The 18214-nt window shown below is 49.6% G+C and overlaps 1 protein-coding gene across 2 annotated transcripts in view; it reads left to right on the top strand.

The window, feature by feature from the left end:
* NAV2 (neuron navigator 2) overlaps positions 1 to 18214 on the top strand; it is a 362959-nt gene that overhangs the window by 300757 nt on the left and 43988 nt on the right. Inside the window, exons 15-22 of one of the 2 annotated variants that reach the window (XM_053673061.1) lie at positions 40 to 742; positions 3438 to 3541; positions 3638 to 3905; positions 4572 to 4637; positions 6004 to 6048; positions 8521 to 8681; positions 10268 to 10456; positions 16945 to 16997. In XM_053673061.1, coding sequence (XP_053529036.1) covers positions 40 to 742; positions 3438 to 3541; positions 3638 to 3905; positions 4572 to 4637; positions 6004 to 6048; positions 8521 to 8681; positions 10268 to 10456; positions 16945 to 16997 — 1589 coding nt within the window. Of the gene's footprint in view, positions 1 to 39; positions 743 to 3437; positions 3906 to 4571; positions 4638 to 6003; positions 6049 to 8520; positions 8682 to 10267; positions 10457 to 16944; positions 16998 to 18214 lie in introns of both variants that reach the window. The other variant, XM_037150498.2, reaches the window with a different exon arrangement.

The raw sequence follows: 18214 nt of genomic DNA on the forward strand, positions 1-18214 counted from the left end.
TTTTGGTTTGCAGGTTAACTTTGCCGATTTCTCTCTCAGGGAAAACCGATGATGCGAAGGTGTCCGAGAAAGGGAGGCTGTCCCCCAAAGCCTCGCAGGTGAAGCGCTCCCCGTCAGATGCAGGCCGCAGCAGTGGGGACGAGTCCAAGAAGCCCCTCCCCAGCAGCTCCCGGACGCCCACCGCCAACGCCAGCAGCTTTGGGTTCAAGAAGCAGAGTGGCTCAGCTGCCGGTCTGGCCATGATCACGGCCAGCGGGGCCACTGTCACCAGCAGGTCAGCCACCCTGGGCAAAATCCCAAAGTCGTCTGCACTCGTCGGGCGGTCCACCGGTCGGAAGACAAGCATGGACGGGGCTCAGAATCAGGACGACGCGTACCTGTCCCTCAGCTCCCGGACAAACCTGCAGTACCGGAGCCTGCCACGGCCCAGTAAGTCCACCAGCCGGAACGGGGCTGGGAACAGATCTAGTACTAGCAGCATAGATTCCAACATCAGCAGCAAGTCAGCAGGCCTGCCGGTGCCCAAGCTGAGGGAGCCCTCCAGGACGGCCCTGGGGAGCTCTCTGCCGGGCCTGGTCAACCAGACGGATAAGGAGAAAGGCATCTCCTCAGACAACGAGAGCGTGGCTTCCTGTAACTCCGTGAAGGTGAACCCGGCAGCCCAGCCTGTGTCCAGTGCGGCCCAGGCCACTCTCCAGCCAGGGGCCAAGTACCCCGACGTGGCCTCTCCCACGCTCCGCAGGTAAGTGGGCAAATGGCACTGAGCAGAACTGGGATGTATGGGATGGTGTCCTGGCTTGTGAATAATTTCCTGTTTCTTAGTTAAAGCCTCCATTTCCTCCACTTCAGCCCGAGGATAAAGCTGTTTGGTCAGAGGCTGCCAGCAATTTCACCCTCACCTGGTGGTTTTTTCCATGTTAGAATGAAAATCTTAAGCCTCTGTAATCGATCATCCTGAGTTCGAAGCTTGGTTTCACCTTAATTAGCCACCATGTAAACTTTCTTAACAGTAGGTCTCAGCTTTCTCATCTGTAAAATGGGGACACCAACACCTACCTGAGAGTTTTTACAAAGACTCATCTGTGGAGCTATATCTGGCCTATAGTAAGTAGTGAATAATAGTTAGCTACCATCCAGATCTGGATAGGTCGCTCAGGGGATGCAGACAATTGTTTTCTTGTCTTGTTAATTCAGGGGCTACAATTCCTCCTCATTATGCTAGACAGTGATCTTGGCCAGATCCTTTTCTCAAATAGTCCAATATTCTCCACATACTTATTTATAACCACATGCATAATTCCAATTAGTCTCTGAAGTTTTAGCTTCCCTTAAAAAAAAACAACCTCTCAAAGCAGCAGTGTTTCTGAAAAAGAGAAATTGATTTTCTATTACCTTAAAAAAGCATTTTCTCACATTTCCACACGGGGTGGGGATTTTTACGTGCAAGTATTATTTGCTGTTTTTTCTTCAACTTTGTTTTAAATTTCTGCAGCTTTTTTTTTTTTGTGCCTGTTCATAATATCTCAGTATAATCGCCGTACCCACTGGACCGTTCTCAAACTCCACGTGCGTGGCACAGAACTCAGTCTAGCTCCCCAGGAGATTTCTTGTTGTAGGAAAGAGCAAGTCCAAGGGCAGCAAACCATGCAGTGGAAAAAAAAAACAAAAAACTGTGCGCATGTGTACGTATTTGGGAATGACTCAGAATGCTCAAACAGGCTTCCGAAGAAGCATTCCTCGCAAAAGGTATAATGAAGCAGTTCGCTGCTCTTTGTCTAGACTTGATTATTAGAATTTCAGTAATAATCACTTTTTCTGGGGAAGGTCCTATCGGGCTGTTCTTTGTTGTTGTACCAGGTTTGCCTTGTAAATGAACATTTTCTCTGCTTCTTGCCTCAAGTATTACACGTAATATTCACTCTCTGGTATTATGAATTTCCTTCAGTAACTACAAAGACATTTTATTAGACCTTTAGGCTAGTGCACTGGAATAGTTGAAAATGCACGTGTTTTCTTGGGTTCTGCATGGGACACCTTTCAGCCAGTTCCTGACAGTTGCATGTTTACTAAATGGTTGAGGTGTTTTTGTTGTACCTTACAACAAAAACAGAGAAGAGACATCTCGGGTGAAGTGTGGTAACTCTCTTCAGCGGAAAGGTTGGGTGTTCTCAGTGTCTTTAGACCCAGCAGGATTAGGAGTGATGAGTAAAAGTGAAGACGGTGCATCAGATTTTGGCTTTCTCACTGACAGTGCCAGGCACTGGGGCGAGTTACCCCTTGCAAGAGTAGGGTCCCCACTACTGGAAGAGTAGAAGCATTCTCAAGCCAAAATTTAATAATTGGATGTTTCATTCTCTAATTGTCACCAGGCAAAAAAGTTTCTTATCTGTCACCAGATACTCACTGGCTGACAGATACTGTAGTGAGGATTGATTACGTGGTCTGTCGGTTGGTCATCTTGATGATAATTGAGATTTATAAGGACTGTTTGGAGAAGAGAGGTCAAACTCGTGCCGCTAAGCAGTGTGGGGAAGAGCCACCTGCTAGTTGGTGTTGTCGCCACTTTGCAGAGATGCCTGTCCCAGCAGAGTTTCAGTGGGTGGAAGCACTCGAGTTACTGGAGCAGGTGCTGCTCCCTGACAGCAAGGCAGCCCGGCCGCTCACCAGGTACCCTTCTGCCAGTGCAGGAGGGAGATGTTTGTGCTGTTTCTTGTGTTCCGATGGCACATTTCTGGTCATGAGCAGGGGGGATGACATGGAATGGCATTTCTGTGTCTCTGGAACAGAGACACAGTTCACACCGTGTGTCTGGTCTAACATCTTGGGAACTTAGCAAGGTTTCCGTGTGCCTCAGTGGGCAGTGCTGGCCCTCTGGCCTCAAAGGCACACCTTTCGGGTGGGGCTTTCGCTGGAGAAATCTGGGAAGATGCGTTTCCCAGGCCTCATGCAGGTCTAGGCTCAGGTTCTCGGTTCTACACGTGCTTAGAGATCGAATCGTCCCGATGCCTGGTGTTGAGCTGCAGGTCAAGGGCTTGCTTTATGCCTGGGGTCACGGATACAAAGATGATGCAGGCAGCTCTTTTCCTTCTAGATGTTTCCTGGGCCAGGGCAATTTTCTGTTTACTCTGTTCGCAGAAAGAGGGAAGCAGGATCTTGGACCAGCATGAATAGTCCTGTAGAAAATTATTCCCCATTGACCCTTTGGCTCGGACAGAGCCAGGGTCCCAGCTGCAGTGTAGCACTAGAAGCTGGGATGTGTCATTCACGAGTGTCCCGGTGGCCTGTCCCAATGGGATCTCTGTAGCCATTTCTGTTGAAACGACCGTGCCTCCCCCCAGGGACTCCCATGGCTCTTGGACCAGAGCCGCACCTGACTAAGCAGCTGGGAGCCCCTCGGCTTGGGTGTGCAACCCAAACAACCCTTTGTCTCTTCACAGACTCTTTGGTGGGAAGCCTGGCAAGCCAGTGCCCATCGCCGCAGCTGAAAACATGAAAAGCTCGGTGGTCATCTCCAACCCTCATGCCACCCTGACCCAGCCAGGTAACTCAGAGTCCCCCTCAGGCAGCGGCGCCCTGAGCAGCGGGAGCAGCAGCCCTCTCTACAGTAAGAACGCGGATCTCAACCCGTCTCCTCTAGCCTCCAGCCCCAGCTCGGCGCACTCGGGCCCCTCCAACAGCCTCACCTGGGGCACCAATGCCAGCAGCTCCTCGGCAGTTAGCAAGGACGGCCTGGGCTTCCAGTCCGTCAGCAGCCTCCACACCAGCTGCGAGTCCATTGACATCTCCCTCGGCAGTGGAGGGGGCCTGAGTCACAATTCCTCCACGGGCCTCGTCGCCTCCTCTAAGGACGACCCCCTGACTCCCTTTGTGAGAACCAACAGTGTGAAGACCACACTGTCAGAAAGGTTGGTGACGTGCGTTGGGCTGCCTGACTCTCTCAGAAACACACCCCTTCAGGAGACAAAGGATTGTGTCAGGGATCCCACGTGTTAGTTGCCCTGGCCTGGGAGAGTGCTCTCTTTCTGGTCACCCGTGGCTTCCGCAGGAAAGCCAGTTTGGGGTGGAATTCAGCTCAGCTCAGCTCAGCTTCCTGTTACCTTTTTCTTCGTGGCTATTCTCAATGCTTGGAGCTGCTGGAAGTCTCTTGGGGGTAGATTTAATGCGTCCATTTGAAATGGCATTCCATCTTTGAAATCCTTTCGTTTTATTGTTTGTTCATCGGTTGGCTTCTTTCCCCTCTCCTTGTAATTGTGCAGGCAGAGTGGGTGGCCGGCTGCAACCCTGGGGTGTGTGGTAGGATGTTCCTTAGGCAGCAGGGTCAGTTTTGTGGCCGTCACGGTGAACACCCTCCCAGTGAAGGGCTGCTGGCCAGTGACAGGAAATCAAGAAACCTAAAGCATCCCCAGAGCTCTGGATTTCACTTCAGTGAAGAGCCCATTGTCTCCCTGATAGGGAGGAAAGCAAGCCAGGGTCAGCCCTGGGGAAGAGAAAAGTCACTGTGTTTTACAACTCCCCCTCTTTCTTCCAGTCTAATGTTCCTTCTCTTGTTTTCTACCTGCCTGGACTTCTAGCCCTCTCTCTTCCCCTGCTGCTAGCCCTAAGTTCTGCAGAAGTACTTTGCCCAGGAAACAGGACAGGTAATGACACTGTAGGCCGGAGACCCCGCCGAGCCTTCTAGGTTCCTCTGCCCGTCTGTGTCAAGCCAGATGTCTTGTGTGAGGCTGTCGGCCTGAGGCTTCCGCTTGTGTTCGTGGCTCCAGTGTAGTGTGTGACCCCCAGACATGCCAGTGAGGGTCTGTTCCGCTGTCCCCTGAAGCCCCGGGAGAGGTGGAGGTGGGCTGGCCTCTCCCTTCCCGACTTGGGAAGGGACCTCAAACCTGCCACTTGAAGTGGGTGCGGCAGAAGCTCTCACTTGCATCTCAGCGTTCCTGTGGCATGCTCCTGCTTCCCACCCTTCCCCGTCCCCCTCCCCTCCTGCTCCAAGCCCAGAAATGACCCACCACCCACCAAGCAGCTTGGCCCTCACCTTCGTCTCCCACCCCCTCCACTCCCCACACAGCTGGCCCTTCTCCCTTTCAAGTCCTTCGCTGCAGTTTGGCTCCTTATGTTTTGTAGGCTGCTGTGTTTTGTGTGCGCGTTTCCTGTAATGATAATGAAAAAGAGTACGTGGAGCATTGAGACTTTATAAATGAAGAGGCTTGTTTGCCCCCAGCTGTCCTGTGGGTGGGCCTCAGAAATGAATATTGACCTTAAATTTGTGGGGGAGCCGTGGCTTGGCCAAACATAGCAAGCAGATGTTGTTTCATGATAGAAAAAAAAAATTAATGAAAGCCCTCTTCACCTCATCAACAGCAAAATCTTTGTTTTTGTCAGACTCCCAGACCAAGCCTCTAAACCCTTGTTCTTTGGAAACCCAGATGCCTTGACTTTATCAGCCTGCAAGTTGTAACGTGCCCTGACTCAGGCCCAGGGCTCAGCTCTTAGCAACATCCAATGAGGACTGCAGAAACAGAGAAGGACCTGGAATTCACTTGTGAATTCCAAATATGCAGACCTCAGGCCTCTTAAAACTCTCCAGCAAGTCCCTGACCTCACTGGAAGTCACTGCCCGTGGCACTGGGGTGGCCCAGAGTTAGTGGTGCAGAGAAGGTGGCATCTTGCTCTCCAAGAAGCGGTGGTGACGGTGCAGGGATGGGTGACTGGGTGGCAGAAGGCACGGGCTCTGCCTCGAGGTGCGGCAGCCCCCGAGTTTGGCTTTGAACCGGTGGGGCCGAGTGGCTCAGGCCTCCTGGTGGCTCGGGGTGGCGTATGCACTGGCCGCAGCGCAGGCGGAGGACGGGGTTACTCCGGCTGCCCTCCAATGGCCTGCATGCTCCGCTGGGCACAGGGCCTTCCTGGCGAAGCGAGTCTCTCTCTGGCCCCTTCTTAGCCTTTCTTGCCTCACATCGCCTGCTTTCTCTGTGCTTCTCTGAAGTTCTCATTTTTGTTTTAACCTCCCTACAGTGACCCGCACCTTGATAGGAACACTTTGCCTAAGAAAGGACTCAGGTATCTGTGTTTTTTCCTTGCATCCATGCCGTGCCGTGTGGCTCTGGGGCTTGGCTGGGGGGGGGTTTGGGCTGGGCTGGGCTCCCTCGCTTTGGCCACTGCAGTAGGACCGTGGACGACTGCTCCCCTCTCACTCACCCATTCTCATCTCTCCATTCGTTGGCTTATGTGCTTGAGCAGAGGCTGTGCTTTTCCGGGCTTATTGTGGTAAAACCATGTCATGCACAACTGGGGCCAGTGGATTTCGTCGCTGAGCACGTCACCATGACCATTTTGTTCACGGGCTGGCTTCCCAGAGGAAGGGCGTGGCTTGTAGCATGTTGATTTGTGAGCCAGGACGGAGCCAAGGAGAAAGGAGACATCACCACCAAATTTGAAAATACTTAACTCTCGGCCCATAGAAAATTGCTAAGGACAGATACTTAGCACTCATCAAAATAATAATCACAAATTGAATCGACCCAAGCAAGACATGGGCGTAATCCGTTTTTGGCAGAAAGAGAAGACGGTGAGGAAGCGATGTCCTTTTGTCCATTGTAAGTCACAGCCTGGGCTGATTTTGGGTGCCCGTCCTGGTAAAACGAGATGCTGTAAGTCACTACACCTCACACCACCTACTTCACTTTGCCAATCAGAGGAACGTCGGTCCTAACGCCTGCCCCATGGTTGCAATGTGTATGGTTGCAGCTCTCATTTCCCCCGCCCCCTGAGCACCTCCTCCTCTGTGGCATCAGCTTCCCCCTGCACTAAGCATTATGTGCTTTGCAAAGAACGGAACTCGGAATGAACTGTTGCAACACTGTCATGTGTGTCTGTAGTTGATAACCTGTAGCTCGTAAGGCCAAGAGCATTTTGAACAGTCATGTGAGGTAGGTATCACTGCTTTCTTTCCAAAGGAGCTCCAAGTAAAGCCAATTCGAAGACTCTAAAAATAAAAGCATTGAAAAGTCTCCCCAGGGTGGCCTTAGAAGGGGGAGCTGGCAAGGCCTTTTGTAATGAACAGTGTTCCTCACACCGCTGGGGGCTGATCATTAGCGACTGGGCTGGATGCTTACATTTCAGCCGCTTCTAATGAGCCAGACTTGCTGCCCCACTGTTGTCCCAAGAGGAAGCTAACCTCTCTAAATATTAGCATTTCCAAATGCTATTTATCTATTTCTGGAGCAGATCTATCCTATGAAAACGATGGCGCTCTGGCTTTCTAAATTGGCTTTCAAAAAATTCAGAAAGGGGATGTGTGGCAAGCTATCTTCAGGCAGCTGATGCGACCTAGAGAGTTAGGTGTCCAACTGGAGTGAAAACACAAGGGCAGGCGCGCTCCTCGGTTCCTTCCCGCTCCGACTTTCCCTTTCCAGCCCCTCCCTCGGCCCACACGTCCGATACCAACACACCCACAGCAGCTTTTTTTAAGCCAGAAGAATCCCACTGTTGACGTAATCACTAGCCACCGTATGGCAGTCTGTGTGTTAGTCTAAGGGCTCTCCAGCCACTTAGACGATGTAGAAATTTGAGAAGCTGCCTGTGGGCATCCTGAAAAGAACGTGGACTGTGAAATTGCACAAAATAGGTAGAGACCTTGGCACGTGACTCAGGATAACATCTGCGAAGGCACTTAGCTCATTGGAGACATTCAATAAATCATTACTAAACACGCTGCAGAACAAATGAGATGGGGTACTGACCTCGGAAGAGCACCCCCGGTCTGAAAGCTGATGATTTAGGGTTCCTGGTGTGCTGGCTTGATTGCACTGGATCTCAGCCACTGCTAGAAGCATCGCCGTCCTCACACCTTTTCATGTCTGGTTTCTTTCTTTCTTTTTTATATTTCGTTTTTAAGATTTTATTTATCTTTAGAGGGTAAAGGGAAGAAGAGAAGGAAAGAAATATCAATGTATGGTTGCCTCTCGTGGGTCCCCTGCTGGGAGCTGGCCTGCAACCCAGGCATGTGCCCTGACTGGGAATCAAACTGATCCTTTGGTTCCCAGGCCTGCACTCAATCCACTGAGCCACACCAGCCAGGGTCATGTCTGGTTTCTGATACACTATGGTTCGTGGCCACTTGCGTGCACTCTAGAATGCAGGTGCCCTGAGTTATCTAATTAAAACGTCCTTGGAGCTGTAACAGCAGCTTATTTGGCTGGTTCGGTCCCATCAAGGTGGGGGCTTTGACATGACACTGTCGTGCATCAACATGTTACAGGTACGCCCCGTGACAGCTCCTCTGAGCGTTCACCGACCTTGCTCCCTTTGTGCATTCCCTCCAAACTGCTAGGAATTCCAGTTTTCCCCAAAGGCGGCCAAGTAGCAAAAAAAAAAAGATGTTTTGAGAAACTTCTTAAGTTTCGGGATGTGTAGTGATCTGATTTCTTTTTTTAACATCAACTTTGGCTATCTGATCGTTGTCAGCTTCACGGAGTTCATTTTCATAAGCGTTGATCATAGTTAATCCCAGCTTGATTTCTGTCTGCCCAGGTATGCTCCCACCTCCCAGCTTCGCACACAAGAAGACGCAAAGGAATGGTTGCGGTCCCACTCGGCGGGAGGCCTGCAGGACACCGCCGCCAACTCCCCCTTTTCCTCCGGCTCCAGTGGGACTTCTCCCTCAGGAACAAGGTTCAACTTTTCTCAGCTTGGTGAGTGGCTGCTCGTCAGTGGCTGTGCTGACCAGCTCCCTAGGGCAGAGGCAAGCTTGCATTTGTTTCCTTTTTTCAAAAAAGATTTTATTTAGTTATCTTTAGAGGGGAAGAGAAGGGAAGAAATATCAGTGTGTGGTTGCCTCTCATGCGTCCACTGCTAGGAACCGGCCCGCAGCCCAGGCATGTGCCCTGACTGGGAATCGAACCACGGTTGTTTGGTTCACAAGCCTGCACTCAATCCACTGAGCTACACCCGCCAGTGCCGAGCTTGCATTTGAAAGAGATGGGCTGGTCGCAGACTCTCAGTATCTGGTCAGCCTTCCACAATGTAGTTTGATCAGAGGAGATGGATAGCCAAAGAGCTGGAGAAAATGGAAAAGGTTTTGGTACTCTAATCAGTCCTTCTTCTTTCTGTGGCTGATAAAGGCAGGGCTATCTATAGCAAAGCGCTAACCATCCCATTCTTGATCTTTTTTTAAAACCTGAAGAAGTAGGGGTTATAGCTATACCATGTTTGGTCATCCTCATTGCTTTATTAAGCTAGAAATAAAAATCAGGTTTTGATTGAACAAGTATTCTTGGAAGTGCCTACTGCTGACATAATGCTTGGATTGGCATGGGGAGGGGAGGGAAAGAATTTGTAGCACACTCCCTGCTGATATGTAGTGGATTCTTTTTTTAATGCAACAAACACACTCAGGCAGACTCGTAAATAGGATCAAGGAGAAGAGTCCAAAGCTTTATAGGAAGCTGTGTAGAAACTGAAGTATTATGTACACTTAGAGGAAGGCTCGGTCCTGGCTGGAATTCCAGGAGAAGGCGGCAGGGTGGGAGCTGAGCCTTGGGAGACTGATGGAGGCGGGTCAGAGCTTCTCCAGTCTCGGCTCCTTTAGAGAGCACAGCAGCCCTTCCCGAGGGTTGTGGATAATAAACTCAGAGTCTTTACTTAAGGACAGGTGTGGCTTGTAATCAAGTATGACTTAACTCTTCATTTTGAGTTAACTGCAGGGATACTTCTGCAATAGTGTACATTACTAATGACAGGATTTTAATAAGAAAGCTAGTTTCGGCTGCAGTAAATGCGCCCCCTTTGCACCGAAGCTCTCGAGGCGCTGGTATTTGGCGTTCCCCATCCGAGGCAATGGGACCCGTGTGCATATTGTTCTTTCCCAGCCATAACTCTTTGAGGCAGGAGTTTCTTGTCATGCACAAATGCTTCCCATCTGATCAAAAGCCCGGTGGGACTATTTTGGGCTTTTGGCTTTAGAGGGAATTGTTCCAGATGAGCCCAGGGAGTAATTAGCTCATGCCTGGAAGGTGACACTAGCTTGTCTGAACGTGCCAAGTTGGAAAGCTGAGGCCCAGAGCCTCAGCTTTGGAACTGACCCACCTTTCCTCCCTTATTTTTAGCTCTCAGCGTGTAACTCAAATGCTGATGTGACTACCTTTTAGAAAACAGACGAGGGAGAGGAGTTGGCAGGGACGGATATGGCTGACAATAAGCAGTCTCCTCTTCACCCCCGTCCAGGATTCGAACAGAAACGTGACTTTCCAGCCTTTTGATTCCATTCCTTTCATTCCAGCGAGCCCCACCACCGTCACGCAGATGAGCTTGTCCAACCCGACCATGCTGAGGACCCACAGCCTGTCCAATGCCGACGGGCAGTACGACCCGTACACCGACAGCCGCTTCCGGAATAGCTCCATGTCCCTGGATGAGAAGAGCAGGACCATGAGCCGCTCAGGCTCGTTCCGGGATGGGTTTGAGGAAGGTAAGCAAGGAGACTGGCCATCTCCCAGGCCAGAGGGTGTAGTTAATGCTCTTCTATGCCAAAGTCACTCCGCTGAGCTAGAGTCTACCTGAAAGTGCTTCCAACTCTCCCACTGACTCTGGGTGTCAGACTGGGGGACCAAATAGTAGGGTCTGGGTCTTAATGAACCTTGAAGGACTCTAGGGAAGAGGCTGCTGAAAAAAAACCTCTGGCGACCCTTCAAGTTGGCTGAGTTCTGTTCTAGGCTTCTCTGCCCTGGATGTGGGCTGGAGCTTCTTGGCACGCGCCTCCATCTCGAGGTTGCAGTGCCGGCTCACCATCTCCGCAGAGCGCGTTCCTGGAGAGTTCATTTCCCTGGGCTGACGCACCTGTACAGCTCTGGGGGTCAACCTCGCCTTCTCCGTTGCACTCCGAAATTTTCCGCTTCTTTATTTAGGCATCAGTTTTTCAAGGTTATTGCCTTCAGCGATGCTCTTTTCCTTCTTTGCCTGCTAGTTGGGAGTATTTTAGATTAGATTTTTGTGTTCTGTTCATTTTATTCAGAACTTTAGGGTAAAAATACTGTGGGCAACTTTGTCGGCCATCTTCCTCCCTCAGTTCTGTTCTCTTTCCCTTTGTTCCTTCACTCAAGGTGTGAGTCAGGGAGACGAGCAGTCAGAACATTGTGGGGGGACATCACCCACTCCCCCGAAGCTTCCCAAAGGCGGCTGATAGGGCAGTGGAGGAAGTACTCATTGGCTAATGTATGGTTAAGAATGTGTAGTGAGACGACCAGGGTCTGAGTTCCAGTCCCGCCGTGTGGTAGGCACATGATCTTGGGCAATGACTTCACCTCTCTTTGCCTCTGTTTTCTCATTGATAAAATGGGTGCGATAATAGCACCCAGCTCATGGAATTACGAGAATTAAATGAGATAATATATACAAATGTTAGCCCAGTGATATTGTATGTCTCGGAATGCAGCTTTAGCACTGGTGTTCCGGCAGCTGGAAGTCCCCCGCCGGAGGACGGGGGCTCTGGGTACAGAGGGAGCCCAGGCTGCGGGCTGTATCTGTAGTGGTATTTCCCCCTTTTTTGCCAACCACAGAAGAGAAAGTAGGAGGGGAGTCAGGGGTACTTCTCTGTGCCCCCAGTTCCTGTCACAGTGGGGAAACAGGCCCAGCACCCTCCTGGCGGGGAAGAGCAATCAAACCTGTGACTGTCTCAGAAATCCCTAAACGGGTCAGGAGGGACAGACATGTGGGATACAGGCTTCTAGTTTGCCCGATGTACTTTCTTTTTTCCTTTTTTTTTTTTTTTTGAAGATTTTATTTATTTTTAGACAGAGGGGAAGGGAGAGAGAAAGAGAGGGTCAGAGACATTGGTGTGTGAGAGAGACACCAGTCCATTGCCTCTCATACACCTGCAGCTGGGAACCTGGCCTGCAACCCAGGCAAGAACCCTGACCAGGAATTGAACCAGTGACCCCCTCAGTCTGCAGGCCGGAGCTCAGCCTACTGAGCCACACCAGTCAGGGCCTGATGTACTTAAGAGTTTCACAGTTTAGTTACAGAGCAGTTGCCCTGTTTAATCTTTCTAGCGACTTCATTCTCTCCACCCTTAGTTATATATTGTTTGCATCCAATGACATGCATTGAGCAGATGCAAGTCTATAAACCCATATATGGGAACCTGCAGGATTAAGGAGGGTGGAGCCTGAGTGACTGAGAGTTTCCCTGCATTTAGGAGCTAGAACTAAGTGCTGTAACCACTCGGAGCAGGAATGCTGGCGGATGTGCGGATCCTAAGGTGCAGGAGCAGCCAGTTTGTCTTGAACTTTTTTCACAGTCAGTGTGCTGGCCAGGCAGGGCCCTGGAGCACTCCCAGCCCTCCGAGGACGACTCTCGGAGGGAGTGCATCCTGGGCCACGTTCATCTTCTCTGTCCTGAGCGTACCTGAGTGACCTGCGTGCAGTGCCGAGGCTTCCCCAGACAAGCACGCTTCGCCTCATAAAGGTCCAGGACCACTGCGGACAGCTTTTACTTATTCACCTGGCATCAAGCTGTCGGGCAGCTCAACTATGGGGTATTGGATGTCAGAGTGACGCTGATAACAAGTGCTTGACCACAAGCAGGGTCTAGACTTTGGTAACCCTTGTCACTCATGGTGACACAGGGCTGACATCAGAGGTGAAAAAGTCAGATTTGTGTGGGGAAGAGGCAGGGACTGCTGTCGATACACTATATAAACACAACATTTTCTTCTTTGGGGAAACTCGGCATCAGATTCATGTCTATCCCTTCCAAGGCTACTGCAAAAACAAAATGCGATTTATGCAGTGAGATGGGTTTTTTCTTTGTCTCTCTTTTTTTAAACTTATTCTTAGTTGTTCAGTTACAGTTGACATTTAATATTATGCTAGTTTCAGGCGCACAGCACAGTGGTTGGACATTTCTGTAACCGACAAAGTGGTCCCCCGGGTTACATTGTTTTTGGCTGCACCCGTGTGCTCTGCTTGACGTCCCCATGACTATTTGTAACCGCCAGTTTGTGCAACTTCATCCCTTCCCCTTCTGACCCTTCCCCCAACCCCTCCCACCTGGCAACCCATCAGTTTGCTCTCTGTGTGTATGAGGGTTTTCTTCTGTTTTGTGAGTTCATTTACTCTGTTTTTTGGATTCCCCCGGGATGCAGCTGCATGTTTTTAATTCCACTGGAGAGACTCTTTTCCCTCTTTTGAAGAGTTTACAGTGTTGCAGAAACAGTTGGGAAAATTTCACATCCCAGCTTTAGAACCTCCTTGTAAGAAGCAGTGAGGCATAGCACGTGCCAGAACGTAGGATGGAAATTTAGGAAGAGTGAGCATGAGTATTTGTGCAAGAATTTTGCAGGGTTTAATGAGCATCTTCCATTTCGAAGGAAGCTTGGGTACCATAACTGTGCAGTTTAGGTAGAGGCATGGCCCACCTACAGCCCTTCCAAGCTATTTCAGGTCAGTTCACCTCCATCAGGTGCATTATGCAATCTTAAAGTCAACGCTAATAGCATACACTCAGGGAGATGCTTGAGGCGTTTTTAAATGGATGTCTTTGGAGGGAAAAAACCATCCCGTGACTGGACCACTCACCCCAAGAGTTCGTGCAGTCTGAACCATTTCATTGGGAATCTCAGGGGCAGGGCCAAGCAGCCTTTCGTAAAGAAGTCCCACCTTGCAGCTCACTCGTGTGTCTCGCCCCGAGTTACAGCTGCACTGCAAATCCGGGCTCCTTCAGTGTTACCAGTGAGGCTTTGGGAAGGGGCCAGACCCTGGTCAGTGCCCGCTCACTGAAATGCGGAACGGAGTTGTACTTGCTTCAAAGGCTTGATGAAGATTAGGCGAAATAAATCCTGGAAAGCATTTAGCGAAATGACTTTGAAAAGGGCTTAGAGTAAGGACTCAATCAATGGTAGCTTTAGTTATAATCGTCATGTTTTATTTTATCCTGCTCCCCAAAGGCCATCTCATCCCTTTTTTGTTAATGACAAAACTGAGACAGAAGAACTGACTTGAGGAGTTTCTGCAGCCAGGACTAGATTCCAAATTCTCGATGTGAGCCATCAGTTTTTCTCCTCAATTCCCTCTTGACATTGGCTCTGCACCGTGGCTCTGCACCGGCCACAGCTGGGCTTTCCTGCCTGTGTGAGGTGAACTGGGACCCGTCGTCCACCTGTTCTCGGTGTTCGGTTATACTTCTCTGCTGGCCGAAGGGGCAGTCTGTTAGCCTTCAACCGAACCTCCTTCCCACCAGCTCCTTGCGCAGTACCCAGTGGTGAGGCGAGAACCAGGGTACAATGCCCAGATTCACCTTCTTCCCTGCTCCTGAACACCCGTGTGTGCTCAGCCACATCACTCAGCCTCTCTGGGCTTTAATTTACTCTTGTGTTAATTGGGGATAGAAGCTCCTGTCCTGTCTGGACATACTCCCTATAAATTCTCTGTGATGATGAGGGTCCCTTCAAACACTAGTACAAATGAGAAAGTGCTTTGAGTCATATGAAACCGAAAATACGTGAGATGCCCACGTGAGATGTCAGAGCAGTTGTTGCTTTATTGGCTGGAATATGCCCAGGTGGTGTCATGTGTCTCATGACTTCACCCCCACCTAAAGCATCTTCTCAGACACTGGTTCTGGCTTGTGCCTGCCTGTCCGTGGAACAAGGGGCTTGGGGACTCATTCTTAAACATACCAAAGGGCTTTACAAAAAAAAGAAAGAAGGAAACCACCCAGAAACCAGTCAACCAGGTCACTCAAGGGCAAAGCAAGCAGGTTGAATTCCTGGATGCTGTATGACCTTGAGCAGCTCACGTAACCCGTCTCGGTTTCAGATTGCTCAAAGGCAGAGGTGGCCTAGGTGTTCGCTGAGGTTCCCTGTAACTTCACATTGTTGACAGTATAGTACAGAGAGGAAATATACGGCTTGCCTTGGCTGCTCTGGCTTCGTAACTCACATATGGCTTTTGTTGTCCGAAAGTATCCAAGCCCCACAACCCAGGCTCGGACTTGGCTCGGTTCACTTGAAGGAGGGCCAAGTGCAGGGAAGCCACGTGCAGTTTGGGGTTGACCTTGGAAATCAAGAAATCTTTCTTTGGATCACAGCCTTGCTGTTGCTCAGGACCAAGTGAGAGGAGTTAACTTCAGAGAAAAACAAGTGCCTCCACCTGAACCCTGCCAGATGTGCTCTTCTTGTCCTGTGGCCCCCGCTCACACCGGGATATTGCTGAAGGCATCGTCAGTAAGCCTGTGCGGGGGAGAAATAGAAGAGGAAACGATTTCCATTTTCCAGCAGCCGTATGCTGTAGAGCCACCCTGTGCAGGCATTTGGCAGGGTGGGGTCATGCTGTCCCCATCTCTGACCCCAGCTCGGCCTCCAGTATAATCTCCGACTGCTACTTGTGTCCTGGGGCTGAAGTAGGTTACCCCTTTGGAACATTAGGTCCCCAGGTTGGGACATGAGAAGACTCTATTAATGTGTGGACATATTAATGCTGAAAGCCATGATTGGCCGTTAACACCTTTAACTGATATTTTATGGGATATGAGTCAGATGAGTCATGGTTGGAGGGAGAACGGAGGCAAAGATCTAGAACTCTGGGCAGTGCTGAGGAAGGTGGATGTGAGTGGTGGTGCAGGGGCAGCCTCATTGTAACACACATGTGAAGAGAGAAGAAGGCTGGTGGGGCAAGCCACGAGCAATGTGGGTTCAGAAGGAGAAAGCCCGTCAGGGAAATAAGGGAAGGCTTCATGGAGAAGGTGTTTGTGCTGATCCTGATGGTCTGGACAGACAGAAATGAGATTCATCTTAAACCAAAGGGACTGTACGGGCAGAGACTCTGAGGAGAGAAAGTGCTGCCCAAGGCTTGAGAGACCAGCGTAGGATCCGTAGTATTAGGAGGCACCTGAGTGGTCCACTGAGCTGGTCCTCAGACATCACGCGGGCAGGGCACTTCTGCCAACTGCTGCTCCACGCCGAGTTCATTCCTTGAGAGGTAGGTGGAATTTCCTGAGCACGTGTGGGAAGTTCTCCTGATCCTCCGACTCTCAGACCAAAGGTGGATAGCACAGTGTGGAGTAGAGGCGTTCCACCCGTGGCCCGGAAAGCTGTGCCCCGTGAAACGGTCTGTGAGGTCTCCCCAGGCGTATTTCTGTCTTTGAAACAAGTTGTCGGGAGAGTACCAAGAATATGTCATGAAAGAATCTGGTTCCTCAGAAGAGCAGTCAGCCAGAATACCTGTCGTAGAAAGTGCAGACCATGCTTTAAAATTTTACAAAAGCAACGAACAAAGTGTCTCCTCTTGTCTGAGGGCCAGAAGGGTGATAAGAGGGTACGAGGATGGTTCTAAGCCAAAAAGTACCAGTTGGAGACAGAAGAGACGACACCACTTGCTTGTCTCTTTGGGGACATTGTAGAAATCGAAAGAAGACTCTAATGTCACTGGATATGTTTTCTAAACAAAGGTTTGTGGACAAATGTTCATTCAACTAGAATGAATTTACTTTGGCCAACATAGTAAATTCCCTCTGTGTTCAGAGTAACCAGCTCACTTTTGCACATACAAGTGGCAGGTGCTAGCAGGATATTACCTGGACAGGTAGCAGATCGCCTCTGGGTGACAGAATTATGAATCATGCAGGTTACATACAGTAGTGAACATGCTTTTCAACACTTCACTGTCCTTGGAAATTTTCATTAAGTAATCATGTATCATTTTGATAGGGGGGACAAAGTATTTAGGAGGTGGTAGGGAAAATATGTGGTTAACAGAAAGTTGACTGATTCTCTTAACAACTTATTCCTTATTTATTTGGTGCTGACCTCTGGCCAAAGCAGGAAAGGCTGGGTCAGGGTGAAATCCATTTGCTCTGAGCCCGGTAGTCCCCCGGAAGACTGAATTTCGGCTTCCTTTCCCCCCATTCTGGCTCCACAGCACCAGCTATGCAAGTCACCTTTTCTTTTCTTTTTTTGAATAGTTCACGGATCCTCGCTCTCCTTGGTTTCCAGCACATCGTCAATTTATTCAACAGTGAGTATAAATTAACTCTGTATAGCTATGGTCATGTGAGCTGAGGTTCCTTTATCAAATGTGTCCAGAATAAAAGACCAGCGTTCTTCCTAGAGAGAGTATTTCCATGATAAGGGGATCAATTAATTAGGCAACAAGATTGAAATTCACAAATGGCTATTGATTAGAACGTACCAACCAATGAATCAGCAACCGGCTGCTTTGTTAAGGTGGCGTTGTGCTGTGGGTGGTAACTAGTTAGCACATGTGAGGAGCCTTGGCCACCTGCTGGGAGAATTCGAAAAGAAAGGCCCTGAAAAGCTTCCTCATCTGTCTGCCTCAGTTTCTTGATCTACAAAGTAGTAAGAACAGCTGTCCCTACCTTGTGAAGTTGTAAGGAGGATTAAATGTCCTGAAGATTATATTTTGCTACCATGCAAATTCATTGAAGACAAGGGCTTTTTTCTGTTTTTATTCCTAGTGCCTAATAAGTGTTCAAAACATAGGTTTGCCTAGAACAAGGAAGTGCACGCAGAGCCGTGAACACGGTGCACGCAGCACAGAGGAAGCACTCACACGTTTGCCATCGTGGAGAGTGTCACTGGACAAAAGCCTGATGTGATCACACGTGTCACTGTTTGCTCAGGGGGCCTTACTTTTGATAGCTATGTGTGTAAATACTTGGGAATTCCTATCAGAAAAAAAATCTGTTAATTAAGAAGTGAAGATTATTTTGTCCTTAATTCTGTGGAGGACAAACTTTTTTTTATTTAATATTTCAGGTTTCTGGGCTACATAGCAGGATGAACTATGTATAGCCCCTTGTAAGTAAAAGGCCATCCCAGAATCACATGAAAGAGACCACGGCCTGACTGTTCTTTCTTAAGCCTCTAGCAAACGAACACCTCCACGGTGGTTGACGTGGTCTGATTCTGAGGGCCTAGAAATGCTCTTTTGCTCTTGCTCACCTCACCCCTCTGACTCCCAAGTACCTCTTTCTGCAGCTAATCGCCTTCTCTGAAATTTCATCACAGAGTCCTGGCTTTCATTTTAAAGGCTTTATATATAGTAACCTGGGGGGGAGGGCGTTTAAGCTATTATCTACTAGGAAAGCATAGAGGCGGCCTTCTAACTGTGAGCTAGTCTTTGTTCTGCACTGAAACTCTGTGATATCGAGACCAGAGACGGGACTGTCAAGCGGAGATTCACCTCTTCAACAGGATCACAGGCACTAAATA

Source organism: Artibeus jamaicensis, unplaced genomic scaffold (assembly GCF_021234435.1).
Source record: "Artibeus jamaicensis isolate MK-2021 breed Jamaican fruit bat unplaced genomic scaffold, CSHL_Jam_final contig_797, whole genome shotgun sequence".
Lineage (NCBI taxonomy): Eukaryota > Metazoa > Chordata > Mammalia > Chiroptera > Phyllostomidae > Artibeus > Artibeus jamaicensis.